This window comes from Oncorhynchus tshawytscha, linkage group LG01, assembly GCF_018296145.1.
Source record: "Oncorhynchus tshawytscha isolate Ot180627B linkage group LG01, Otsh_v2.0, whole genome shotgun sequence".
Lineage (NCBI taxonomy): Eukaryota > Metazoa > Chordata > Actinopteri > Salmoniformes > Salmonidae > Oncorhynchus > Oncorhynchus tshawytscha.
Window position 1 is genome coordinate 5,297,322 of NC_056429.1, and position 27,059 is coordinate 5,324,380.

General features: G+C 46.9%; 1 protein-coding gene across 3 annotated transcripts; it reads right to left on the reverse strand.

Annotated features, from left to right (window-relative positions):
- On the reverse strand, positions 1 to 27,059 carry pidd1 (p53-induced death domain protein 1). Of its 3 annotated transcripts, none has more exons than XM_042321039.1 (16): positions 26,934 to 27,059; positions 25,791 to 26,657; positions 24,394 to 24,564; positions 23,876 to 24,034; positions 21,051 to 21,102; positions 20,727 to 20,928; positions 19,913 to 20,062; positions 19,354 to 19,527; positions 18,794 to 18,941; positions 17,593 to 17,728; positions 15,343 to 15,493; positions 14,540 to 14,663; positions 14,352 to 14,467; positions 11,326 to 11,433; positions 5,751 to 5,956; positions 1 to 309 (listed from the first exon to the last, which is right to left on the reverse strand). In XM_042321039.1, the coding sequence occupies exons 2-16, from the start codon at positions 26,497 to 26,499 to the stop codon at positions 21 to 23; spliced, it is 2,895 nt and encodes a 964-aa protein (XP_042176973.1). In that variant the 5' UTR covers positions 26,500 to 26,657; positions 26,934 to 27,059; the 3' UTR covers positions 1 to 20. The 3 variants fall into 3 exon arrangements, with proteins under 3 accessions (XP_042176973.1, XP_042176889.1, XP_042176933.1); XM_042320955.1 differs by having other exon boundaries at positions 24,394 to 24,807; XM_042320999.1 differs by lacking the exon at positions 19,913 to 20,062 and having other exon boundaries at positions 24,394 to 24,807.

Here is a 27,059-nt window from a genome sequence, read left to right on the forward strand (position 1 = left end):
TACTCCCTCTGTCAGTTGGTTCAGTGTGAAGGTGAGGGATCTGTGTCTGTTGAAGGCCTCTTCTCTTCCTCTTCTAGGCCCACCCTCCTCAGTGACTCATTATACTTTCGGGTTCCTAGCCTCACTATGTCTTTAATCTCCTCAGCCAGGTCCCTCCTGCCACTCTCCACCATGGCATCTATCAACCTGGGCACTGCACCAATACCCTGCTGGCCTGGACCTCCAGCGGGACGCAACCCAACACCCTCCTGCTGCTGACCCCGGGCCCAGTGGAACAGCATCTCCAACACCACGGCCCCTAGGTTGTCTCTGGAGGCGGGAGGGGAGAGAGGACAGACAAGAAAGAGAGAGAGAGGACAGACAGAGACAGAGAGAGAGAGAGATGGAACAAGAGAGAGATGGAGCAAGAGAGAGATGGAGAGAGGGAGAGATGGAGAGAGGGAGAGATGGAGAGAGAGAGAGAGAGATGGAGAGAGAGAGAGATGGAGAGAGAGAGAGAGAGAGAGAGAGAGAGAGAGAGAGAGAGAGAGAGAGAGAGAGAGAGAGAGAGAGGGGGAGAGGACAGATGGAGAGAGAGAGAAAGGGAAAGAGAAAGAAGGAGAGAGCAAGAGAGGTATCTGTAAGGGCTTCTACAAATGTAGGGTTTTCCTGTAACCAAAATGCCCTCTGTGTAACCAACAGGGAATCTAAAGAGACAGAGACAGACAGAGAGACAGACAGAGACAGAGACAGACAGACAGAGACAGACAGACAGACAGAGACAGACAGAGACAGACAGACAGAGAGAGACAGACAGAGAGACAGACAGAGACAGAGACAGAGACAGAGAGAGACAGAGACAGACACCAGCAGGAGAAAACATACAGTTGTGAATATAACCATGTTCCCTGAAGGATGTCAATAAGGTACAACACAACTATGGGGATTTCTCGTGTCTTCTGAAGAACAGTAGAATCACGCCTGAAAAGGCCAATGAACACCGTGCCTCACCAGAAGCTCCGCCTTCTGCAGGCGATAAACCCGGAGGTACAGATGAACTCCTTCAGTACCGGTCTTCACCGATTCCAAAACTGGGCATGTTATAGTTTTATAGTCACAACTCTACGTTCCCGTTCAGTCGGGCAACTCGGTTCAACACAGCTATGGGGACATGAAAGATAAACGCCCCAAAGCCGATCCCAGTAGACACCAAATGAAACGACCCGCGGCAGAGTTACAACCCGACAGTTAAATCAAATCACATTTTATTGGTCACATACACATGGTTAGCAGATGTTAATGTGAGTGTAGCGAAATGCTTGTTCTTCTAGTTCCCAACAGTGCAGTAAAATCTAACAAGTAATCTAACTATTTCACAACAACTACCTTTTACACACAAGTGTAAAGGAATGAATAAGAATATGTACATATAAATATAAATATATGAATGAGCGATGGCCGAACGGCATAGGCAAGATGCAGTTGATGGTACAGAGTACAGTATATACATATGAGATGAGTAATGTAGGGTATGTAAACATTATATAAAGTGGCATTGTTTAAAGTGACTAGTGATACATTTATTACACCCAATTCCCATTATTAAAGTGGCTGGAGATGAGTCAGTGTGTTGGCAGCAGCCACTCAATGTTAGTGGTGGCTGTTTAACAGTCTGATGGCCTTGAGATAGAAGCTGTTTTTCAGTCTCTCGGTCCCAGCTTTGATGCACCTGTACTGACCTCGCCTTCTGGATGATAGCGGGGTGAACAGGCAGTGGCTCGGGTGATTGTTGTCCTTGATGATCTTTATGTCCTTGATGACCTCTTCCTTAGGTCTCGATAATCTCTCTGACCACAGCTCGGTCCGATTAGAATAACCAAGCGACTGGATGCTACGTATTCTAAATGAGAGAGCTATAGGAAGTAGCTAAACGAGAGAGCTATAGAAGTAGCTAAACGAGAGAGCTATAGAAGTAGCTAAACGAGAGAGCTATAGAAGTAGCTAAACGAGAGCGATATAGGAAATAGCTAAATGAGAGAGATATAGGAAGTAGCTAAACGAGAGAGAGATATAGGAAGTAGCGAAATGAGAGAGAGATATAGGAAGTAGCTAAACGAGAGAGATATAGGAAGTAGCTAAACGAGACCGATATAGGAAGTAGCGAAACGAGAGAGAGATATAGGAAGTAGCTAAACGAGAGAGATATAGGAAGTAGCTAAACGAGAGAGAGATATAGGAAGTAGCTAAACGAGAGAGAGATATAGGAAGTAGCTAAACGAGAGATATAGGAAGTAGCTAAACGAGAGAGAGATATAGGAAGTAGCTAAACGAGAGAGAGATATAGGAAGTAGCTAAACGAGAGAGAGATATAGGAAGTAGCTAAACGAGAGAAAGATACACAAACAATTCCACCATGGGAGACCAGGAATCAACAGTGGCAGACCGCTAGCTAGTTGGCACTTGACGAGTCAGCTAACCTGGCCGCTAGCTAGTTGGCCTTGACGAGTCAGCTAACCTGGCCGCTAGCTAGTTGGCCTTGACGAGTCAGCTAACCTGGCCGCTAGCTAGTTGGCCTTGACGAGTCAGCTAACCTGGCCGCTAGCTAGTTGGCACTTGACGAGTCAGCTAACCTGGCCGCTAGCTAGTTGGCACTTGACGAGTCAGCTAACCTGGCTAGCACACTATGCAGCTCTGTTTAGCCCAACCTGATCCCCCGTCCACATAAGACCGGATCGTCAACCAAGTCCGGGAAGAGAGGTTAAACGGTGCTTGACCGAGGAAGAGGCCACCCTCAGTCTTCTTCCCCTTAGCCGGCAACAGAGCGCACAGCAAACCAGGTTGAGTTAGAGCAGCTTTCGCATGCCTCAACTCGGACAGACATGACATCTGATCTGAACAACGCCCCTCAATTCACCCCCGGGTCCCATAACCCTGCCGAGATACGGGAACCGGCGAGAGGAAACCAGAAGAAATCCCCACGTTTGCCAAGGGAACCGGTCGGTACCATGGACTGGACTAGGGGAATGGAATAGTGCCAGCCACGGGTCAGTACCATGGACTGGACTAGGGGAATGGAATAGTACCAGACACGGGTCAGTACCATGGACTGGACTAGGGGAATGGAATAGTACCAGACACGGGTCAGTACCATGGACTGGACTAGGGGAATGGAATAGTACCAGACACGGGTCTAGCCACTGTTCCTGACACCGTCCCCACACACAAGCTGACCCGACTGCCGAGACATCCCCGACAACAAAGCGTCAGTATCTTTTAATTTGGGCATGGTCATGAACCCAAACCCAGGCTTGTTAGCCTTCGTAATCAATAACAGATTCAGCAGGAAAGTCACGAAACCTGGTTACCTGGTTAGCTTTAATAACACAACGTCCAGAAGCATGAACACACTCTCACTAAGTGGGACAGCTTCCGGTGAGGCACGCTGTTCATTGGCCTTGTCAGGGGTAACCTGAACATGTTAGGTTCTGGGATTCAAGTCACACATCCTCTCTCTGTCTCTTTTCCCCCTCTCTCTGTCTCTTTTCCCCCTCTCTCTGTCTCTCCCCCTCTCTCTGTCTCTTTTCCCCCTCTGTCTCTCCCCCTCTCTGTCTCTCCCCCTCTCTGCAGCATCAGCACTGAAGCTATCTTTTTTTGTGTTTGTTAGCATGTTCATCATCCTCAAACTGACAGAAATGCTGCCCACTGAATATCAATGTTAATCATCCCCTACTTGAGGCAGAGAGAGAGAGAGAGAGAGAGAGAGTTTTTGTTTTAATCCCTTTTTTTGTAAATCGTCACGAAGCCATCTGGAACACTGCAGGAGATCACACTGATACTCAGATGTATATATCTCCCTCTCTACACCACTCCATTCACTCTCCACAACACTCCTTTCTCTCTCCTCCCTCTCTACACTACTCCGTTCCCTCTCTACACCACTCTGTTCCTTCTCCTCCCTCTCTACACCACTCCGTTCCTTCTCCTCCCTCTCTACACCACTCCGTTCCTTCTCCTCCCTCTCTACACCACTCCGTTCCCTCTCTACACCACTCTGTTCCTTCTCCTCCCTCTCTACACCACTCCGTTCCTTCTCCTCCCTCTCTACACCACTCCGTTCCCTCTCCTCTCCCTCTACACCACTCCGTTCCCTCTCCTCTCCCTCTACACCACTCCGTTCCCTCTCCTCCCTCCCTACACCACTCCGTTCCCTCTCCTCCCTCCCTACACCACTCCGTTCCCTCTCCTCCCTCCCTACACCACTCCGTTCCCTCTCCTCCCTCCCTACACCACTCCGTTCCCTCTCCTCTCCCTCTACACCACTCCGTTCCCTCTCCTCCCTCCCTACACCACTCCGTTCCCTCTCCTCCCTCCCCCTACACCACTCCGTTCCCTCTCCTCTCCCTCTACACCACTCCGTTCCCTCTCCTCTCCCTCTACACCACTCCGTTCCCTCCCTACACCACTCCGTTCCCTCTCCTCCCTCCCTACACCACTCCGTTCCCTCCCTACACCACTCCTTTCCCTCCCTACACCACTCCTTTCCCTCCCTACACCACTCCTTTCCTCCCTACACCACTCCGTTCCCTCCCTACACCACTCCGTTCCCTCCCTACACCACTCCTTTCCCTCCCTACACCACTCCGTTCCCTCCCTACACCACTCCGTTCCCTCCCTACACCACTCCGTTCCCTCCCTACACCACTCCTTTCCCTCCCTACACCACTCCTTTCCCTCCCTACACCACTCCTTTCCATCTCCTCCCTCCCTTATGAGAGGGTTATAAACGGGTTATGAATGGGCTATGAATGGGTTATAAATGAGTTATGGATGGGCTATGAATGGGCTATGAATGGGCTATGAATTGTTTCTGAAGTCCTTATGCACTTAACCCTTTAGTCATGTCCTACATTAATCTAGCTTCATGATAATCCCACAGTTTAATCTGCATAGTGTTGGTAATGACACATCAAATCAAATTTATTTATTTATATAGCCCTTCTTACATCAGCTGATATCTCAAAGTGCTGTACAGAAACCCAGCCTAAAACCCCAAACAGCAAGCAATGCAGGTGTAGAAGCACATCACCTTACAACAGGTCAGTAATTGAGATCTCATCAAATAAGACACAAATAAAAGATTGATTCAGAATCAAATATTAAACAATTGAAATAAAATGTAATTCTAAATGAAATACTGTATGACTCAAATAAAAGTTTGATTCAGATTCAAATAAGACTGACTCCTCATACTGTACTCCTTGATGAACAGAATTCAAAATGTTGGTGTTAGTTTATGATGGACAGAAAAAAAAATATTTTAAAAAAATTCATGCAAATGTTCATGCATATGTTGTTGCAACCTAACTGGAAATACTGACACATATAACATGACATGTGGCCATCGCATACAGTTGTATGCAGGGTGGTTAATCATTCTAAAGTGACCATGTCCGGGCTCTTATTCATTAGGGTACATAAACGGGGAAGAAAAAAAAAAAAACATTTCAAAAGTGAACTGCAACAGAAAAAAAAAAAAAAAAAAAGATTGAGCTTTTCTCAAATCCAGGAAGTCCCTCCCAGTTTCGATCCGCTTTATTTCGTTCCATTTAGTGCCTAATGAACATGACCCTGGTTCTCCATCACAGTAACCATCATGCCCAGGTGTATTCGTACTTAAATGCAAAATGAGTGTTTCTTATTGGATAAGTACAGGTAATGCCTCCCTGTTTCGGTCAGTTTTCTTACATTTGGTGCCAAATGAACATGCCCACCTGTATTTGTACTGCATGCGGTCCAGCTCCTGGTAGCTGATTCCCAGGTTGATGCCAATGGACCTCCAGTCCTGTCCGATCTGCAGGGAGATGGCCAGCAGGTTAGCTTCAGTCAGGTACCCGCTCTCTGGGTCGCCCAGGTTCAGCGGAGGGTACTGAGGCTGCTCCCAGTCCATACCATTACTACCACCCTCTGAGTTTAGGCCCTGAGGGGAAGGGAGAGAGGGCGGTGAAGACAGGAAGTAGAGGAAGAGGCTAATACCATTACTATCCAATCAGAGTTCATAGCCTGAGTGGGTGGTGAAGACAGGAAGTAGAGGAAGAGGCTCATACCATTACTATCCAATCAGAGTTCATAGCCTGAGTGGGTGGTGAAGACAGGAAGTAGAGGAAGAGGCTCATACCATTACTATCCAATCAGAGTTCATAGCCTGAGTGGGTGGTGAAAGTGTAAAATTAACCATCTGGCTAAATCTGGAACATTTACATAAATATTTTTTGGGAACAATTGTAGCTTGAAACATTTGATTTTTAATGGAATATCTACATAGGCGTACAGAGGCCCCATTATCAGCAACCATCACTCCTGTGTTCCCCTGGCACTTCAAAATATCCTGCCAGAATGTGTGCAGTTTGGGGCATGACCAGAAGAGGTGACCGAGGGTACCCTCGGCAGACTTGCACTTAGGGCATATCGGAGAGACCGAGGGGTAAAGACTAGTGTAATTTGGTACAGCAAATAGTCCAGTCTGTGAATCACTTTGTATTGAATAAATTTGGTGTCGGGAGTTTATCGAACACAAGTGAATATCTCGAAGGCAATCAGCACAAACTGTCATCATTAATCTCCATGACAAGGTCTTCCGCACAGGTCTCCTTCAAATGTTGTGTGGAAACACGGAGGGTACTGAGCCTATACCCAGTCCATACCAAATGTTGTGTGGAAACACGGAGGGTACTGAGCCTGTACCCAGTCCATACCAAATGTTGTGTGGAAACACGGAGGGTACTGAGCCTATACCCAGTCCATACCAAATGTTGTGTGGAAACACGGAGGGTACTGAGCCTATACCCAGTCCATACCAAATGTTGTGTGGAAACACGGAGGGTACTGAGCCTATACCCAGTCCATACCAAATGTTGTGTGGAAACACGGAGGGTACTGAGCCTATACCCAGTCCATACCAAATGTTGTGTGGAAACACGGAGGGTACTGAGCCTATACCCAGTCCATACCAAATGTTGTGTGGAAACACGGAGGGTACTGAGCCTATACCCAGTCCATACCAAATGTTGTGTGGAAACACGGAGGGTACTGAGCCTATACCCAGTCCATACCAAATGTTGTGTGGAAACACGGAGGGTACTGAGCCTATACCCAGTCCATACCAAATGTTGTGTGGAAACACGGAGGGTACTGAGCCTATACCCAGTCCATACCAAATGTTGTGTGGAAACACGGAGGGTACTGAGCCTATACCCAGTCCATACCAAATGTTGTGTGGAAACACGGAGGGTACTGAGCCTATACCCAGTCCATACCAAATGTTGTGTGGAAACACGGAGGGTACTGAGCCTGTACCCAGTCCATACCAAATGTTGTGTGGAAACACGGAGGGTACTGAGCCTATACCCAGTCCATACCATTGCTACCACCCTCTAAGTTTATGCTGCAAATTGATCTACACATCTGGAGATCAAACTCAGTCAGGGGCAAGGTTCATGAAAGTATATAGTTCGACGGCAGGTGTAATTGCCTCAGAATTTTGTATATTTTAGCGAACATAACTTATTTTCTGAAGACACTGGAATAAATTACACTGCCGTTCAAAAGTTTGGGGTCACTTAGAAATGTCCATGTTTTTGAAAGAAAAGCAAATTTGTTATATATATATATATATAAATATATATTTGCCTTGAAGGCCAGCATCCCGGAGTCGCCTCTTCACTGTTGACATTGAGACTGGTGTTTTGCGGTTACTATTTAATGAAGCTGCCAGTTGAGGACTTGTGAGGTGTCCGTTTCTCAAACTAGACACTCTAATGTACTTGTCCTCTTGCTCAGTTGTGCACCGGGGACTCCCACTCCTCTTTCTTTTCTGGTTAGAGCCAGTTTGCATTGTTCTGTGAAGGGAGTAGTACACAGCGTTGTACGAGATCTTCAGTTTCTTGGCAATTTCTCTCATTGAATAGCCTTCATTTCTCAGAACAAGAATAGAATGACAAGTTTCAGAAGAAAGTTCTTTGTTTCTAGCCATTTTGAGCCTATAATCGAACCCACAAATGCTGATGCTCCAGATACTCAACTAGTCTAAAAGGAGGCCAGTTTTATTGCTTCTTTAATCAGAACAAAATATTTCAGCTGTGCTAACATAATTGCAAAATTCTAATGATCAATTAGCCTTTTAAAATGATAAACTTGGATTAGCTAACACAGCGTGCCATTGGAACACAGGAGTGAAGGTTGCTGATAATGGGCCTCTGTCCGCCTATGTAGATATTCCATTAAAAATCAGCTGTTTCCAGCTACAAGAGTCATTTACAACATTAACAATGTCTACACTGTATTTCTGATCAATTTGATGTTATTTTAAAATGTACAATGTTTTTTTATTTTATTTTTAAAAAAGGACATTTCTAAGTGACCCCAAACAAAAATGAAAACATGGCTCCTGATACTAATAGCTAGGTTGCAATGCCATAGCAATGGCGAATAGCAACGGTCTCAAGGGGCACCCCTGGCGACAGGAACGTTGAAGTGAAAACGGAGGTGATTTATTGAAATGAGAACTGAAGCTGTCGGGAACGCATATACAACTGAACAAAAATATAAAAACGCAACATGTAAAAGTGTTTCACGAGATGAAATAAAAGATCCCAGAAATGTTCCATGTGCAGAAAAAATCTTATATCTTTCAAATGTTGTGCACAAATGTGTTTACATCCTTGTTAGTGAGCGTTTCTCCTTTGCCAAGATAATCCATCCACCTGACAGGTGTGGCATATCAAGAAGCTGACTAAACAGCATGATCATTACACAGGTGCACCTTGTGCAGGGGACAATAAAAGGCCACTAAAATGTGCAGTTTTGTCACACAACAATGCCACAGATGTCTCAAGTTTTGAAGGAACATGCAATTGGCATGCTGACTGCAGTAATGTCCACCAGAGCTGTTGCCAGAGAATTTAATGTACATTTCTCTACCATAAGCCACATCCAACATTGTTTTAGGGAATTTGGCAGTACATCAACCTGCTTCACAACCGCAGACCACGTGTAACCACGCTAGCCCAGGACCTCCATATCTGTTTTTTTTCACGTGCATGATCGTCTGAGATCAGCCACCAGGGCAGCTGACAAAACAGAGGAGTATTTTTGTCTGGCGAAAAAGGTATTTTCATTGGCTGGGCCTGGCTCCCAAGTCGGTGGGCCACCCAGTCATTTAGGGCCTAATGAATTTATTTCAATTGACTGATTTGGGGTGGCAGCGTAGCCTAGTGGTTAGAGCGTTGGACTAGGAACCGGAAGGTTGCGAGTTCAAACCCCCGAGCTGACAAGGTATAAATCTGTCGTTCTGCAAATTGAACAGGCAGTTAACCCATTGTTCCCAGGCCGTCATTGAAAATAAGAATGTGTTCTTAACTGACTTGCCTGGTTAAATAAAAAAAATATTTAAAAAATTCCTTATATGAACTATAAACTCGGTAAAATCATTGACATTTTTGCATGTGTTTTTTTTTTCTTGTTTTTTTTTCAGTATAGTATTTCAACTATAAGAGACAAAACTAAATTACTACTGTCAGAATGTAGTTACATTCCACTTGGTCAAACAATGGCAAACAATGGCCACTTTTGAATCTTTGTTATGTTTGGAACACATGATATTCATCGGTCTGACGATTGGAAAATGTTATTTTATTTTTATTTTACCTTTATTTATCTAGGCAAGTCAGTTAAGAACAAATTCTTATTTTCAATGACAGCCTAGGAACAGTGGGTTAACTGTTCAGGGACAGAACGACAGATTTGTACCTTGTCAGGTTTGAACTTGCAACCTTCCGGTTACTAGTCCAAAACTAACCACTAGGCTACCCTGCCGCCCCAAAAAATGAGAAACTGCCTGGGATAAAACCAGTTTTGTCACGTTGAATTATAGTCGAAATGCATTTATTTAGTCTGTTTGCAGAGTATTTTAGTAAACACCTTGAGATCGCATCCGAGGAGGGCAATAGGAGGATGGATCTGTTTCATCTTTATCTTTAACATTACGGTGATAAAGACTCTGAGTCTGCGAGTTTCAATAGAATGTTTAAACATCCTAAAAGAGGAATATGCTCTATTTTACAGAAAATATTGATTAATGTGCGTTGTCTTTGTAAAATAAACCTAACACAGAACAGTAAATGTAGAGAAAGAGGCGCCAGGATTCAAACGAACGCAGACAAAACCACCTGTGTACTGCGATTGACTTCTGATCATTTATGTTGATTTAGGTGATGTGTGATTGAGCCAACACTCGCAGAGTCAAAATATCAACAGCTGTCTTCATCCCCATGAATATCAGGGACATTACCTTTAAAAGTCAATTGACTATCAGGGACATTACCTTTAAAAGTCTATTGACTATCAGGGACATTACCTTTAAAAGTCTATTGAATGTGAGGGACATTACCTTTAAAAGTCTATTGACTATCAGGGACATTACCTTTAAAAGTCTATTGACTATCAGGGACATTACCTTTAAAAGTCTATTGACTATCAGGGACATTACCTTTAAAAGTCTATTGCTTAGCACAGATGTGTTGGTTTGAATCCCAGCCAGAGTGAAGAGGAGGAGGAGAGAAATGGTAAGAAGATCCAATATATACAAAGGATAGTGGTACTGGGTAGTGGGTCCTCAAACATCTGACATGTCAAATCAAATCAAATGTTATTGGTCACATACACATGGTTAGCAGATGTTAATGCGAGTCCTGATGCTTTGGAAAATAAAGACTTCACAAGCAGTTTGTGTGATCCCATATCTGTCCGTGCTCAATAGCAAACTCCTATGGTCATTGTCATGCCAGGCCAAACATAGAAGTTGTCTATACAGATGTAGGATCTTAATTTGATCACCCTGTTGCAGAAGAACATTTCTGCAATTCAGGACATTTTTAAACGTGTAGTGTATTTGAGGTTTAAAAAGGCTTCTGAAGATTTGTGATTTCTAACTTTGAAATTTCAGACTTGATTTTCCTTATCAATCCCTACAAAAATGGCCATTAATTATAATCTATAGAAAGGTTTGTGGTTATACACACACATCATTAAAAACATAGGTGCTGGGATTATAAAGAATAGTACGTAGTCAATAAAGCGGTGAACTGGGAGCTTAAAGAGTGTGCGGGCCTTCTTGTTCTTCATTAATTATAACCCACTTAATAATTCACATTTCCTGTTGCTACAGGAATTATTTTCCTGCTGTAGGAAACTGGCTCAAATTATGAGCCTACATCTGTACAGCACAAACAGATCTGGGAACAGGCTAGAGAAGGGTGTCTCTGACTGAGCTCATGCTCTGTTCTCACTTACAGGAAGTCTGAGTGGTAAGGTGGCCAGCCATTGGCTGTCGTGTCCTTTCCTTTTCCTGGCCACTTCCTGTGGTATGTCACTGGGAACCTCCCCTCGATAGAAAGACACCTGGAGAGGAGAGAGAACTTCAGATAGAATAATCTTTCAATTATATTTGATTTGTATAACCTTTATTTAACTAGGCAAGTCAGTTAAAGAACAAATTCTTATTTACAATGCTGGCCTACCGAGGAACAGTGGGTTAACTGCCTTGTTCAGGGGCAGAACGACAGATTTTTTATCTTGTCAGCTCGGGCCAAGCTCCAGCAAGCTTTTGGTTACTGGCCCAACGCTCCAACCACTAGGCTACCCTGCCGCCCCAAATAATAAAACATAGGTTTTTTATCCTTTTAAGGATCGGACCCTTTTTTTTCGCCTAAAACGACCAAATCTAACTGCCTGTAGCTCAGGACCTGAAGCAAGGGTTTGCAAATTCTTGGTACCATTTGAAAGGAAACACTTTGAAGTTTTGTGGAAATGTGAAATGAATGTCGGAGAATAAAACACATTAGATCTGGTAAAAGATAATACAAACAAAAAGAACATGGTTTTCAATTGTTTTGTTTTTGTTCCATCATCTTTGCCAGCAGCATCCTACATCCCACTGCTGGCTTGCTTCTGAAGCCAAGCAGGGTTGGTCCTGGTCGGTTCCTGGATGGGAGACCAGATGCTGCTGGCTTGCTTCTGAAGCCAAGCAGGGTTGGTCCTGGTCGGTTCCTGGATGGGACACCAGATGCTGCTGGCTTGCTTCTGAAGCTAAGCAGGGTTGGTCCTGGTCGGTCCCTGGATGGGAGACCAGATGCTGCTGGCTTGCTTCTGAAGCTAAGCAGGGTTGGTCCTGGTCGGTCCCTGGATGGGAGACCAGATGCTGCTGGCTTGCTTCTGAAGCCAAGCAGGGTTGGTCCTGGTCGCTTCCTGGATGGGAGACCAGATGCTGCTGGCTTGCTTCTGAAGCTAAGCAGGGTTGGTCCTGGTCGGTCCCTGGATGGGAGACCAGATGCTGCTGGCTTGCTTCTGAAGCTAAGCAGGGTTGGTCCTGGTCGGTCCCTGGATGGGAGACCAGATGCTGCTGGAAGTGGTGTTGGAGGGCCAGTAGGAGGCACTTTTTCCTCCGGTGTAAAAGAACATCCCAATGCCCCAGGGCAGTGATTGGGGACATTGCCCTGTGTAGGGTGCTGTCTTTCGGATGGGATGTTAAATGGGTGTCCTGACTCTCTGTGGTCACGAAAGATCCCATGGCACTTATCGTAAGAGTAGGGGTGTTAACCCTGGTGTCCTGGCTAAATTCCCAGTTTACAATTGGCTCTTTCATCTCCCCTGTAACTATTCCCCAGGTCTTTGCTGTAAATGAGAACCTACTACATTATAAATGTAGGCCTGCAACATTATAAATATAGGCTAATAAATGTAGGCCTGCTACATTATAAATGTAGGCCTGCTACATTATAAATGTAGGCTAATAAATGTAGGCCTGCTACATTATAAATGTAGGCCTGCTACATTATAAATGTAGGCCTGCTACATTATAAATGTAGGCCTGCTACATTATAAATATAGGCTAATAAATGTAGACCTGCTACATTATAAATGTAGGCCTGCTACATTATAAATATAGGCTAATAAATGTAGACCTGCTACATTATAAATGTAGGCCTGTAAATGTAGTCCTACTACATTATAAATGTAGGCCTGTAAATGTAGTCCTACTACATTATAAATGTAGGCCTGTAAATGTAGGACTGTAAATGTAGTCCTATAAATGTAGTACTACTACATTATACATGTAGGCCTATCAATGTAGGCCTGTAAATTTAGTCCTACTACATTAGAAATGTACAGGCCTACATTTATTAGCCTATATTTATAATGTTGCAGGCCTACATTTATTAGCCAGCAGGCCTACATTTAGTCCACTCAGACAGGCCTCTACAATGGATTAGTCCACTCAGACAGGCCTCTACAATGGATTAGTCCACTCAGACAGGCCTCTACAATGGATTAGTCCACTCAGACAGGCCTCTACAATGGATTAGTCAGCCTCACCAATAGAACTAACAACCAGGCTTGGTGGGAGGATGAAAAAGTAGGAATTGACTTGTCAAACTGAAAATACCAATGAAAACGTGTTATTTCTACCAATCAAAACGTGTTATTTCTACCAATCAAAACGTGTTATTTCTACCAATCAAAACGTGTTATTTCTACCAATCAAAACGTGTTATTTCTACCAATCAAAACGTGTTATTTCTACCAATGACAACGTGTTATTTCTACCAATCAAAACGTGTTATTTCTACCAATCAAACCGTGTTATTTCTACCAATGACAACGTGTTATTTCTACCAATCAAACCGTGTTATTTCTACCAATGAAAACATGTTATTTCTACCAATCAAACCGTGTTATTTCTACCAATGAAAACATGTTATTTCTACCAATCAAACCGTGTTATTTCTACCAATGAAACTGTGTTATTTCTACCAATGAAAACATGTTATTTCTACCAATCAAACCGTGTTATTTCTACCAATCAAAACGTTATTTCTACCAATCAAAATGTGTTATTTCTACCAATCAAAATGTGTTATTTCTACCAATCAAAATGTGTTATTTCTACCAATCAAAACGTGTTATTTCTACCAATCAAAACGTGTTATTTCTACCAATCAAAATGTGTTATTTCTACCAATCAAAACATGTTATTTCTACCTGCAAATGTGTGCTTGAGTATTGTTTTCTTTGGCAACTGTGGTGTGAGCGGGATAAACACCTCCGCACTGTACATTATCCTGGAACTAATGAACTGCGTCCTCCATTATTTTCCAAGGTAATGTACAAAATGTTGGTGTTTATCCCTTACCTAATAAAGCTCTTTATGAATAATGTACCATAGTTAATAAAAATGTCTGTATGAACTCTCTCTCTCTGTCTCTCTCTCGCTCTCTCTGTACACCCTCTCTCTCTGTCAGGGGTCACTAGTCTCTCACCTGGCCCCTGATTGACCCCTCCTGCTTCTGTGTTGGACAGACGTACACCTCTTTGAGATTCTTCAACCGAGAGTAGAACACAAACGACAGTCTCCCTTCCGCACAGTCTGGTCTATCTGAAAGAGAGAGGACGTAGTAGTGTTTCACCGGGAAGATGTCGTTCAAATTGTATCATTTCCCAAATGTACCTGCACTGACGTCTAGGCCCCTCTCGAAGCCAGCGAAGAACTGCTCTCCCTCCAACAGGTCACAGAGGTCTGAGGGTTGTGGCCCATCGTACTGCTCTGACAGAGACTGTACTCTGTTGTCCACCTGTTAAACATTGTCATAGGGCACATCAGATATTTACTGTACACATTATGACATCAACACACATTATGACATCAACACACATTATGACATCGACACACGGTGGATCTTCTAACATTCCTGCACTTCTAAAACTTGCAGTGGAAAGTCTGATGTACTATGCATGTGATACAGCCACTGACTGTCCTTGGTCTCAAGAAGTGATGCTGCTGTAACATTGACTGCCCTTGGTCTCAGGAAGTGATGCTGCTGTAACATTGACTGCCCTTGGTCTCAGGAAGTGATGCTGCTGTAACACTGTCTGCCCTAGGTCTCAGGAAGTGATGCTGCTGTAACACTGACTGTCCTAGGTCTCAGGAAGTGATGCTGCTGTAACACTGACTGTCCTTGGACTCAGGAAGTGATGCTGCTGTAACACTGACTGTCCTTGGACTCAGGAAGTGATGCTGCTGTAACACTGACTGTCCCTAGGTCTCAGGAAGTGATGCTGCTGTAACACTGACTGTCCCTAGGTCTCAGGAAGTGATGCTGCTGTAACACTGACTGTCCCTAGGTCTCAGGAAGTGATGCTGCTGTAACACTGACTGTCCCTAGGTCTCAGGAAGTGATGCTGCTGTAACACTGACTGTCCCTAGGTCTCAGGAAGTGATGCTGCTGTAACACTGACTGTCCACCGACCCACCTTGTCAGCAGGCAGGCACTGTAGCAGAACCTGTTTGGGGTCTGTTCTCCTCTGTAGCACCAGGAACTGGACCTGAAACTGCTTCAGTCTCTGGTAGACCCTACGGACCACCCCGCTAACACAGCGCTGGGTAGTGTACCACAGCCAGTACCTGGAATAATATACACAAACTATTAACAGACGTAGCCAATAGAACCTGATTCAGCCTCCGGTAACACCGTACGGACCACAGCCACTACCCAGGATAGATGAACGATATTAACTTAACAACGTCAGCCTCAAGGACCAATGTGAGAAGACCATACTCTAACACTATGCCCAGACCGGACGAGGGCCTACGCAAATTGATTTTGTCCCCCCCACACGAAATGCGATCATGACACACAGGTTGAAATATCAAAACAAACAATTATATTAATTTGGGGACAAGTCGAAAAGCATTAAACATTTATTACAATTTAGCAAGCTAGCTTGCTGTTTTTAGCTAATGTGTCCTATTCAGCTAGCTTGCTGTTTCTAGCTAATGTGTCCTATTTAGCTAGCTTGCTGTTTCTAGCTAATGTGTCCTATTTAGCTAGCTTGCTGTTTCTAGCTAATGTGTCCTATTTAGCTAGCTTGCTGTTTCTAGCTAATGTGTCCTATTTAGCTAGCTTGCTGTTTCTAGCTAATGTGTCCTATTTAGCTAGCTTGCTGTTTCTAGCTAATGTGTCCTATTTAGCTAGCTTGCTGTTTCTAGCTAATGTGTCCTATTTAGCTAGCTTGCTGTTTCTAGCTAATGTGTCCTATTTAGCTAGCTTGCTGTTTCTAGCTAATGTGTCCTATTTAGCTAGCTTGCTGTTTCTAGCTAATGTGTCCTATTTAGCAAGCTTGCTGTTTCTAGCTAATGTGTCCTATTTAGCTAGCTTGCTGTTTCTAGCTAATGTGTCCTAGGATATAAACGTTGGGTTGTTTACAGTTTCAACTGTTCTGCCTGTGATTATTATTATTTGACCATGCTGGTCATTTATGAACATTTGAACATCTTGGCCATGTTCTGTTATAATCTCCACCCGGCACAGCCAGAAGAGGACTGGCCACCCCTCATAGCCTGGTTCCTCTCTAGGTTTCTTCCTAGGTTCTGGCCTTTCTAGGGAGTTTTTCCTAGCCACTGTGCTTCTACACCTATATTGCTTGCTGTTTGGGGTTTTAGGCTGGGTTTCTGTACAGCACTTTGAGATATCAGCTGATGTACGAAGGGCATTAAAAATAAATTTGATTTGATATTTTACCTGAAATGCACAAGGTCCTCTAATCCGACAATTAATCCACACATAAAACAGTCAACCGAATCGTTTCTAGTCATCTCTCCTCCTTCCAGGCTTTTTCTTCTTTAGACTTTATATTGCGATTGGCATCTAACTTTAACAGTATTACCACGACCGACCAAGTTACCAAGTTCGTCTTTCAATCACCCACGTGGGTATAACCAATGAGGAGATGGCACGTGGGTACCCGCTTCTATAAACCCTTGAGGAGATGGGAGAAGCAGGACTTTCACCACGTTCAATGCCAGAAATAGAAATGACTTCTATTTTAGCGCTTGGCAACGCAGACGCTCGTTGGCGCGCTCGAGCGGTGTGGGTGTAATGACTGAGTAACCATGGCTACGTGTAAATATATTTTGAGAGGCGAGCAGTGTGGGTGTAATGACCGAGTAACCACGGCTATGTGTAAATGTACTTTGAGAAGCGAGCGGTGTGGGTGTAATGACCGAGTAACCACGGCTACGTGTAAATGTACTTTGAGAAGCGAGCGGTGTGTTAGAAGAATGTTCACTTGATTGTTCAAGAAAGATTTTTGGGGGGGGCTGCACCTCGTCTCATGTGAGTTAAAGCGTTGCCTACACCCCTCGAGTCCTAATTAACCACTCCTACTGGCCATGTTCTGTTATAATCTCCACCAGGCACAGCCAGCAAGAAGACTGGCCACCCCACATAGCCTGGTTCCTCTCTAGGTTTCTTCCTAGGTTTTGGCCTTTCCAGGGAGTTTTTCCTAGCCACCGTGCTTCTACACCTGCATTGCTTACTGTTTGGGGGTTTTAGGATGGGATTCTGTACAGCACTTTGAGATATCAGCTGATGTACGAAGGGCTTTATAAATACATTTGATTGATTGATTACTGTAAAGCTGTGTGTTCATGTAGTCTGGAATAACAGGACATTCCTACTGTAAAACTGTTTATTCATGTAGTCTGGAATAACAGGAACTCACCAGGAGAAGTGAGTGATGTAGAAGATGGCGTAGAGCTGTGTGACGTACAGGGACACCTGTGAGGTTATGTCTGTCCAGGTGTGGGCGCTGGGGTCTCCATGAAGCAGGTGGAGACAGGACAGGTCTACTGTATGACCTGGGACATCAACAACAACATGGTTAAATGAATGTAGGTAGAGCTGGGGTCTCCATGGAGACAGGACAGGTCTACTGTATGACCTGGGACATCAACAACAACATGGTTAAATGAATGCAGGTAGAGCTGGGGTCTCCATGGAGACAGGACAGGTCTACTGTATGACCTGGGACATCAACAACAACAACATGGTTAAATGAATGTAGGTAGAGCTGGGGTCTCCATGGAGACAGGACAGGTCTACTGTATGACCTGGGACATCAACAACAACAACATGGTTAAATGAATGTAGGTAGAGCTGGGGTCTCCATGGAGACAGGACAGGTCTACTGTATGACCTGGGACATCAACAACAACATGGTTAAATGAATGCAGGTAGAGCTGGGGTCTCCATGGAGACAGGACAGGTCTACTGTATGACCTGGGACATCAACAACAACATGGTTAAATTCATGTAGTTAGAGCTGGGGTCTCCATGGAGACAGGACAGGTCTACTGTATGACCTGGGACATCAACAACAACAACAACATGGTTAAATGAATGTAGGTAGAGCTGGGGTCTCCATGGAGACAGGACAGGTCTACTGTATGACCTGGGACATCAACAACAACATGGTTAAATGAATGCAGGTAGAGCTGGGGTCTCCATGGAGACAGGACAGGTCTACTGTATGACCTGGGACATCAACAACAACATGGTTAAATGAATGCAGGTAGAGCTGGGGTCTCCATGGAGACAGGACAGGTCTACTGTATGACCTGGGACATCAACATGGTTAAATGAATGTAGGTAGAGCTGGGGTCTCCATGGAGACAGGACAGGTCTACTGTATGACCTGGGACATCAACAACAACAACAAGGTTAAATTAATGTAGTTAGAGCTGGGGTCTCCATGGAGACGGGTCTACTTGAAGTAATTTCTCATCAGAAACGGCTAGAAGGGTTGAAAGCCAAGCAGCAAGTAACCATTCTGCTAACACCATATCCAATCACGTCGGATCTGAAGTGGAGAGGAAAGAAATTAAAGCGTTGAACAGTTTTCAAACAGGACCCGGTAGACCTACCAGTGAGTCCAGTTGGCAGAGGGACCTGCACCTTGATTGGCTGGAGGAATTGGATGCTGGGGTCTTGAGAGAGACAGAGGAGGGGACTGACTCTGGCCTGAGGGTCTCCACACAACGTCTGGACCTCAGTGACAGACACCTGTAGCACCTGTAGAAACAGAGGAGTGAGCAGGGATTGGATCTACATTACCCACTGCTGAGGAGATCAGCAGGAAAGCACAGTGTCACAAAATAAAGAGGATACTAGCTAGTATTGTTTTAACAAGCAATGCTCTCTGGAAGAACCAGTCTCTGGTGAATACCGGACTGTACCTGTAGAGTGATGGTGAATACCGGACTGTACCTGTAGAGTGATGGTGAATACCGGACTGTACCTGTAGAGTGATGGTGAATACCAGACTGTACCTGTAGAGTGATGGTGAATACCAGACTGTACCTGTAGAGTGATGGTGAATACCAGACTGTACCTGTAGAGTGATGGTGAATACCAGACTGTACCTGTAGAGTGATGGTGAATACCAGACTGTACCTGTAGAGTGATGGTGAATACCAAACTGTACCTGTAGAGTGATGGTGCGGGTCTGAACAGTGCAGTCCGGGGGGAAGGTCAGTTTGATGCCTGCGTCTGAACGTGACACCAACAGCGCCCCCTCTGGTGTCACAGAGCAACTGTCCCTGACTGGACGACTCACTGCCACAAACCAGGAGAACTGTCTCACTGAGACGCAGGCCAGCTATGGGGACAAACCTGTTATTTAATTTTTTTAAATAGGAAAGTCAATTAAGAATAAATTCTTACACAGACAAAGACACAGACACAGACAGACAGACAGAGAGAAGGGAGATATTTGTCTGCTGTACAAATCAGAATCTCAACCTTACACTGTATGCACTTCTGGAGATCGGACAGGGTTTGTCTGGTTGAAGCAATATAGCTAAACCATCATCCCAGCACAGCAGACAGCAACAATCAAATACAGATCTCTCTCTCCATATCTCATATCTCCAGAAGTGACCAGGATGTTGGGTCTAGGGGGTTGATTCTGGACTGGGACAAGGAGGTTGTTTATATTTTCTTGCATGCCATATTATAAAGCAGTGTTGTGTTCTGTACACTACCCTGGCAGGACGGCCTCCGGGGTGACTGCTGTGTCCTATACTGCCCCTTCTGGTCTCAGTGGATAGTGTACTCCACTGCTGTCCATCAAACCTCCTCACAACCACCTCCCCTTTCCTGGACCGGTGGTACGGTACACACACCTCCACTGGCTGGAGAGGAGAGGAAAGGAGGAGTGGAGGGTAGAGGTGAGAGGGGGAGAGGAGAGGAGGAGAGGGGAGAGAGGAGGGAAGAGGAAGAGGAAGAGGAAGAGGAAGAGGAAGAGGAAGAGGGAGAGAGAGAGAGGAGAGGAGAGGAGAGGAGAGGAGAGGAGAGGAGAGGAGAGGAGAGGAGAGGAGAGGAGAGGAGAGGAGAGGAGAGGAGAGGAGAGGAGAGGAGAGGAGAGGAGAGGAGAGGAGAGGAGAGGAGGGAGAGGAGAGGGAGAGGAGAGGAGAGGAGAGGAGAGGAGAGGAGAGGAGAGGAGAGGAGAGGAGAGGAGAGGAGAGGAGAGGAGAGGAGAGGAGAGGAGAGGAGAGGAGAGGAGAGGAGAGGAGAGAGGAGGAGAGGAGGAGGAGGAGAGGAAAAGGGAGAAGAGGGAGGAATATGTTCAGAAAGAAGATGAGTCTCAGAGTAGAAGAGACCAATGAGAGAAGCTCGTAGATACACAATGAAAAAGGCTTTGCCATAAATATCTGTAACTGCAAGAAACAACCCATTTAAAACTCCCGAAAAGAAGATATCGGTGTCTGTCTACATTGTGTGTGAACCTACAGATCTTTCCATTGATAAGTATCACACCATAAATTAGACTAATTCATTATACCATTTACAGAATACCTTTAAAAAGGAGATCCCGTGTGGGAGGAGTTCCAGTGGTCGACTCAGCAGGAAGTCATGCTCCTCTAGCCACACCCATTTCCTGTCTGGCCTACGCTCCGCCCACTGCAGCGTGGTGGTCGTCGCTAGGCAACCCGAGGGAAACAGTAGCTCCGCTCCCCCTGGGAGGAACACATGACAACCAGCAGACGACACACAGAACCTGGCGGGAGAGGAAGAACAACAACAACACCACCTAGCTTTAACTGACAACTACACAAGGAAACAACTGTGTTGATATCTGAGATCAGCATCAAGTCAAGTCAAAGTAACACTGTGTGGTACCTGTGTCGATTCGGTCCAAGGTGTAACTCTGGAATGCGTGTTTCCACTTGGCCTGAGGAGGACAGAGGACGATAAACTAAGGAACGATTTACAAAACTAGGATCACACTGCAAAAAGTCAATACCGACAGGAAGGTCACTTAGACCTTCCTTCACCAGGACTGGGTGGTACTGGTGGAGGGGGTAGACTGGTACTGACCAGGTGGTAGTGGTAGAGGGGGTAGAGTGGTACTAACCAGGTGGTAGTGGTAGAGGGGTACTAACCAGGTGGTGGAGAGACTGGTACTAACCAGGTGGTAGTGGGTGGGTACGGGGTAGTGGTAGTTAGTGGTACTAACCAGGTGGTGGAGGGGGGTGGTAGACTGGTACTAACCAGGTGGTAGTGGTAGAGGGGGTAGACTGGTACTAACCAGGTGGTGGTGGGGGGGTAGAGTGGTACTAACCAGGTGGTAGTGGTGGAGGGTAGACTGGTACTGACCAGGTGGTAGTGGTAGAGGGGTAGACTGGTACTAACCAGGTGGTAGTGGTGGAGGGGGTAGAGTGGTACTAACCAGGTGGTAGTGGTGGTGGTACTAACCAGGTGGTAGTGGGTACTGACCAGGGGTAGTGGAGTGGTACTAACCAGGTGGTGGGTGGAGGGGGTAGACTGGTACTAACCAGGTGGTAGTGGTGGAGGGGGTAGAGTGGTACTAACCAGGTGGTAGTGGAGGGGTAGAGTTAGTGGTACTAACCAGGTGGTAGTGGTAGAGTGGTACTAACCAGGTGGTAGTGGTGGAGGGGGTAGAGTGGTACTAACCAGGTGGTAGTGGTGGAGGGGGTAGAGTGGTACTAACCAGGTGGTAGTGGTGAGGGGTAGAGTGGTACTAACCAGGTGGTGGAGGGGGGTAGACTGGTACTAACCAGGTGGTAGTGGTGGAGGGTGGTTAGGTACTAACCAGGTGGTAGAGGTGGAGGGGGTAGACTGGTACTAACCAGGTGGTAGTGGTGGAGGGGGTAGACTGGTACTAACCAGGTGGTAGTGGTGGAGGGGGTAGACTGGTACTAACCAGGTGGTAGTGGTGGAGGGGGTAGACTGGTACTAACCAGGTGGTAGTGGTGGAGGGGGTAGACTGGTACTAACCAGGTGGTAGTGGTGGAGGGGGTAGACTGGTACTAACCAGGTGGTAGTGGTGGAGGGGGTAGACTGGTACTAACCAGGTGGTAGTGGTGGAGGGGGTAGACTGGTACTAACCAGGTGGTAGTGGTGGAGGGTAGACTGGTACTAACCAGGTGGTAGTGGTGGAGGGGGTAGACTGGTACTAACCAGGTGGTAGTGGTGGAGGGGGACTGGTACTAACCAGGTGGTAGTGGTGGGGGGGGTAGAGTGGTACTAACCAGGTGGTAGTGGTGGAGGGGGTAGACTGGTACTAACCAGGTGGTAGGTGGAGGTGGACTAACCAGGGGTAGAGTTAGTGGTACTAACCAGGTGGTAGTGGTGGAGGGGGTAGACTGGTACTAACCAGGTGGTAGTGGTGGAGGGGGTAGAGTGGTACTAACCAGGTGGTAGTGGTGGAGGGGGTAGACTGGTACTAACCAGGTGGTAGTGGTGGAGGGGTAGAGAGTGGTACTAACCAGGTGGTAGAGGTGGAGGGGGGTAGACTGGTACTAACCAGGTGGTAGTGGTAGTGGGAGGGGGTAGAGTGGTACTAACCAGGTGGTAGTGGTGGAGGGGGTAGAGTGGTACTAACCAGGTGGTAGTGGTAGAGGGGGTGGTAGTTAGTGGTACTAACCAGGTGGTAGTGGTAGAGGTGGAGAGTTAGTGGTACTAACCAGGTGGTAGAGTGGAGGGGGTAGAGTGGTACTAACCAGGTGGTAGTGGTGGAGGGGTAGAGTGGTGGTACTAACCAGGTGGTAGAGGTGGAGGGGTAGAGTGGTACTAACCAGGTGGTAGGGGGTACTAACTTTAGGGGGTGGGAGTGGTAGTGGTACCAGGTGGTAGAGGTGGAGAGGGTAGAGTTAGTGGTACTAACCAGGTGGTAGAGGTGGAGGGGGTAGAGTTAGTGGTACTAACCAGGTGGTAGAGGTAGAAGGTAGAGGGGGTAGAGTTAGTGGTACTAACCAGGTGGTAGTGGTGGAGGGGGTAGAGTTAGTGGTAGTAACAAGGTGGTAGAGGTGGAGGGGGTAGACTGGTACTAACCAGGTGGTAGAGGTGGAGGGGGTAGAGTTAGTGTTACTAACCAGGTGGTAGTGGTGGAGGGGGTAGAGTTAGTGGTACTAACCAGGTGGTAGTGGTAGAGGGGGTAGAGTGGTACTGACCAGGTGGTAGAGGTGGAGGGGGTAGAGTGGTACTAACCAGGTGGTAGAGGTGGAGGGGGTAGACTGGTACTAACCAGGTGGTATAGGTGGAAGGGGTAGAGTTAGTGGTACTAACCAGGTGGTAGAGGTGGAGGGTGTAGAGTTAGTGGTACTAACCAGGTGGTAGAGGTGGAGGGGGTAGAGTTAGTGGTACTAACCAGGTGGTAGAGGTGGAGGGGGTAGAGTTAGTGGTACTAACCAGGTGGTAGAGGTGGAGGGGGTAGATTGGTACTCACCAGGTGTGGGTGGTAGTGGTGGAGGGGGTAGATTGGTACTCACCAGGTGTGGGTGGTAGTGGTGGAGGGGGTAGAGTGGTACTCACCAGGTGTGGGTGGTAGTGGTGGAGGGGGTAGAGTGGTACTCACCAGGTGTGGGTGGTAGTGGTGGAGGGGGTAGAGTGGTACTCACCAGGTGTGGGTGGTAGTGGTGGAGGGGTAGAGTGGTACTCACCAGGTGTGGGTGGTAGTGGTGGAGGGGTAGAGTGGTACTCACCAGGTGTGGGTGGTAGTGGTGGAGGGGTAGGGGGTCTTCCCAGGGGGTTGTTCCTTACGTCTACCTTTAACTTATCCAGTTTGTCCAGACAGAGACAGACGGGGAGAACACGCAGGTCATTACTGTGGATCACCAGGTCCCTGAGAGACAGGAGACCGCCTGAGAGAGTAGAGGAGAGACGAGAGGAGAGGAGAGAGCAAAGAGACACGAGAGGAGACGAAAGAAGAGGGGACAGAAGAGAGGGGACAGAAGAGAAGGGACAGAAGTGTCAGATAAATCTGTTTTTTAAAGAACTCTCCAGTCTCCTCCCCTTAGCCAACGTTGTCTATCTTCCCCCTAGAGTCTCCTCCCCTTAGCCAACGTTGTCTATCTTCCCCCTAGAGTCTCCTCCCCTTAGCCAACGTTGTCCATCTTCCCCCTAGTCTCCTCCCCTTAGCCAACGTTGTCTATCTTCCCCCTAGAGTCTCCTCCCCTTAGCCAACGTTGTCTATCTTCCCCCTAGAGTCTCCTCCCCTTACCCATGGTCTCAGGCAGCCTCTTTAGTCTGTTGTGTGACAGCTCCAGTTTGACCAGCTCCTCCAGCGCACCGATCTCCTCAGGTAATGTCTCCAGGAGGTTATAGGAGACATCCAGGGTGTGGAGTGTCTTCAACTGACCCAGGCTGGGGGGGAGAGAGGCCAGACAATTCCCTAGGAGAGAGAGGTAGCGGAGGGCAGGGAGAGGACCGAAGGAGGGAGGGAGATCAGTGAGGTGGTTGTGACCCAGGAGGAGGGTGGAGAGGAGGGGGAGGGTGAGGAGGCAGGGAGGGAAGGAGGAGAGGAGGTTGAAGGAGAGGTCCAGGTGGACGAGGAGAGAAAGGGATGAGAGAGAGGGAGGAAGAGAGGTGAGAAGGCCGGGGAGGGGGTCACCATGGGCGTCATGGAAACAGTGTCCTGAGGAGGAGTCAGAAGATGAGCAAGCATGGAGAGAGAGGACAGACAGGAGGAGAGGGAGAGGACACACAGGAGGAGAGAGGAAGAGGACAGACAGGCGGAGAGAGGGAGAGGACAGACAGGCGGAGAGAGGGAGAAGACAGACAGGCAGAGAGAGGGAGAGGACAGACAGGCGGAGAGAGGGAGAGGACAGACAGGCGGAGAGAGGGAGAGGACAGACAGACGGAGAGAGGGAGAGGACAGACAGGCAGAGAGAGGGAGAGGACAGACAGGCGGAGAGAGGGAGAGGACAGACAGGAGGAGAGAGGGAGAGGACAGACAGGAGGAGAGAGGGAGAGGACAGACAGGAGGAGAGAGGGAGAGGACAGACAGGAGGAGAGAGGGAGAGGACAGACAGGAGGAGAGAGGGAGAGGACAGACAGGAGGAGAGAGGGAGAGGACAGACAGGCGGAGAGAGGGAGAGGACAGACAGGAGGAGAGGACAGACAGGAGGACAGGAGGAGAGGACAGACAGGAGGAGAGAGGGAGAGGACAGACAGGAGGAGAGAGGGAGAGGACAGACAGGCGGAGAGAGGGAGAGGACAGACAGGCGGAGAGAGGGAGAGGACAGGAGGAGAGGACAGACAGACGGAGAGGACAGACAGACGGAGAGAGGGAGAGGACAGACAGGAGGAGAGGACAGACAGGAGGAGAGAGGGAGGGAGAGGACAGACAGGAGGAGAGGACAGACAGGAGGAGAGGACAGACAGGAGGAGAGAGGGAGAGGACAGACAAGAGCAAGGGACAAATGATTGAAAAGGGTGTGAAAATACCAACATAATTATTAACATGTAAAGACACACATTGTATGATAATGTTGCAGTGTTTCTACAATGTGCTATAATGTGAGTGATGTTCAGTGTCTACTAAATAAATCGATCGAATGTTACTTTACAAGCACGTTACACAGCATTAATGAATGTATCAGCATTCAGCTCTAGTACCTCTAATAGCCAGTGAGCGTAGCTGTGTGAGGTGCGGTAGGACCTCCAGGGCTCCCTCTAGCGCCCCCCTGTCCTCCGAGCCCAGTCGGAGGTACTGCAGGCCCCGCAGCTGCCCAGGGACAGACACCCATAGTACCTGTAGCACAGCAGTCCCGCCCTGGTATACGTCCAGAGTCAGTCTAGTGTCGGTGAGCACCGCACACAGCTCTACTGACGGGGGAAGGGGAGGGGTGAGGGACGGAACTGGAGAGAACGAGGAGAGAGGAGCCAGGAAGGAGGGAGAGGGAGATGAGAGTGTGGAGATGGAGAGAGGAGAGATGGAGGGAGCAGGAGAGATGGAGGGAGCAGGAGGGATGGAGGCAGGGTCGTCATCATCGTTATCTCGGTCTGTAACTGTTATCAGTCCTTTATTCATTTCCTCCATCTTCTCCGTCCCCATTTGAATTCCACTTTCTTCTTTGTTTCTAACTGTAGACACACAGGCAGTTTCTCCCTCAGTCTGTCCTTCCCTACGTGACAGTTCCTCTCCAAGATGGTGGGTCATCTTATCTACGGGACAGTGTGTTATTCTATCGACAGTCTTATTCCTCATCTGAACAAGAGGATCATGTCCCGTTTCCATGGTTCCCCCACCGGCTTGATTCTCACCCCCCGCTCTCTCTTGTCCACTTCCTCTCCTCCATTCCCTCTTCTTCTTCTCTCTCTCCATCTCACACCTCTTCTCTCAGAGGACCTTGTTTTTTTGTGTGAAGGTGTTGAATTGAAATCCAAAACACATTGATTTTTTTCTTCTCATGTATTAGAAGGGCCAATCTTCAAGGGACACCTGCTTCCTGCTGTACCTGGGCATGTTGGGACTTGAGCGTCCTAGGATACAATTCCCAGAACATTGATTGCCTCGCCAGTACAAGAACATAGCCTATATTTCACTAACAATAAACACGTAACGTTACATGGTTATGTTTAATTAGGATAAAATGTATAAATATGATTGTATGGCAGTAATGGTGAGTAAGATTCGAAGTTTCTTAATAAACTACTGCTAGCTAGCCTAGTTAGCAACAAGCTAACTTCTTTGATTTACCATGTCACTTGAAAAGTTCACGGAACAAACTAACTATGGATATAACAAATGTACTGTACCGTGCAAGTAATGTTTCCTGTTCACGGCGATAACCACTGCGTCTCGTCTACACCAGATTGATTTGTTATAAAGTGCAAGGTTCGCTATTTCCTTGTTGGCTACACGTTTTTTCAAACAGCCTGTTG